The following is a 1,703-nucleotide window of genomic DNA, read 5'->3' as shown; positions in this document are numbered from 1 at the left end:
TTAGGTGTTACTCACATTCATACTGTAAAGGATTGGTCAACCATGTGCACCATTCATCCCTAGAAATATTTAATCTCTCCAACTTCAAATTTTGTACATTTCTGAAACTACCCATCCACCATATGTTCAACCTCAGTGACCACCACTTCATCATGCGATATTGTGAGGTATCATTAATAATGTCTACATCATTACCTGGGATTTACATGTACAGTGTGTGTGTGTGTGTGTGTGTGTGTGTGTGTGTGTCTGTGTGTCTGTGTGTCTGTGTGTCTGTGTGTGTGTGACTGTGTGTGTATGTGTGTGTAAATTTATAAAGAATGTCAGTGATTAGATTGCACTGCTAAGGATCTTCCTTAAGGCAGTTTTAATGTCCTTATTCCTCAGGCTATAGATGAAGGGATTCAACATAGGTGTGACCACACTGTACATCACTGAGGCCACTGCATAACTTCTGGGAGTATGTAACCAGGAGGAGCTGAAGTACACTCCTAGTCCTGTTCCATAAAACAGGCAAACAATGGACAAATGAGACCCACAGGTGGAGAAGGTTTTGTGTTTCCCACTGGATGATGGTGACCTTATGATGGAGGAAACTATTTTAAAGTAAGAGAAAACAATTCCTGAAATAGGAATTAACGCAAAGACACTGCCTATACTGAATCTGACTATGGCACTAGTGACAGTATCAAAATTGATAAGTTTAACAACTTCAGAAGGGCCACAGAAGAAGTTGGAAACTTCAGTAAAATCCTCACAGTTAGAAAAATTTAATATTGCCACATAGTGTGACTGTAAATCTGCAAGGCTAAAGAGAAAAGACCCTAGAAGTAAGACACCACAGAGACTGGGATTCATAATGACCTGGTAATGCAAGGGGTGGCAGAAGGCCACAAACCAGTCATATGCCATCACAGCCAGAAGCATGTTTTCCATACATCCAAATACTATCAACAGTGACATCTGGGTCAGGCAGCCAACAAAGGAGATGACTCCACAGTGAGTTTGGATGTCCAGAATCACCTTTGGAACCGTGGTGGAGATGAAACAAATATCAACCATGGACAGGTTGGAGAGGAAGAAGTACATAGGTGTGTGGAGATGGGAGTCAGAGCTTACTGTCAGGATGATGAGCAGGTTTCCAATCAGGGCCAAGATATACATGAACAAAAATAGGCCAAAGAGAACAGTCTGTACATCTGGATCTTCCGAGAGTTGAATGAAATGGAGTTCTGGTACACATGTTAAGTTTTGCATGTTTTTATTTCTTGAACATCTTTTGGGGAAAACCAAAAATGTTGTTAACAATGGTAAGAGCATGTATAAATACCCTCTTCACAATTTGAGTCAATTAAGTTCTAATATTGATTATTTTCTCAAGCTTATTGTGACTTCATTAATAATTACTCAGTGGTGGCAAATGGTGTTTTGTTCTTGAATCACATGTTACCTCCTATGAGAGCCATACTGTATACAGTAACCTAGATGATGTGAGGCCAGAAATACTGTAAACAGCTGGCCTGTAGAAACAGTAAAATAAAGCAAACACTTTTAAGACACAATGGATATTTTGCAGAAGCTTCACTTTAGAAAAACTGTCAATCAAATGAAATAAAAACTTGAAGCACTTAAGCATACTTCTTTTTATTGCAATAACATGGGGCATGTTTATTTTTCTTAGAATATATCTGACAGTGTGAAGT

At 38.9% G+C, this 1,703-nt stretch overlaps 1 protein-coding gene across 1 annotated transcript; it reads right to left on the bottom strand.

Annotated features, from left to right (window-relative positions):
- Nucleotides 1-330: 330 nt before the first annotated feature.
- Nucleotides 331-1,257, bottom strand: LOC118575115 (olfactory receptor 7E24-like). Its single transcript, XM_036175786.1, has one exon. The coding sequence runs from the start codon at nt 1,255-1,257 to the stop codon at nt 331-333; it is 927 nt and encodes a 308-aa protein (XP_036031679.1).
- Nucleotides 1,258-1,703: the final 446 nt, after the last annotated feature.

The sequence above is a fragment of the Onychomys torridus genome, unplaced genomic scaffold, assembly GCF_903995425.1.
Source record: "Onychomys torridus unplaced genomic scaffold, mOncTor1.1, whole genome shotgun sequence".
Taxonomy (NCBI): Eukaryota; Metazoa; Chordata; class Mammalia; order Rodentia; family Cricetidae; genus Onychomys; species Onychomys torridus.
Note: the sequence above shows the minus strand (reverse complement) of the source record. Positions and strands in the feature narration are given on the sequence as shown.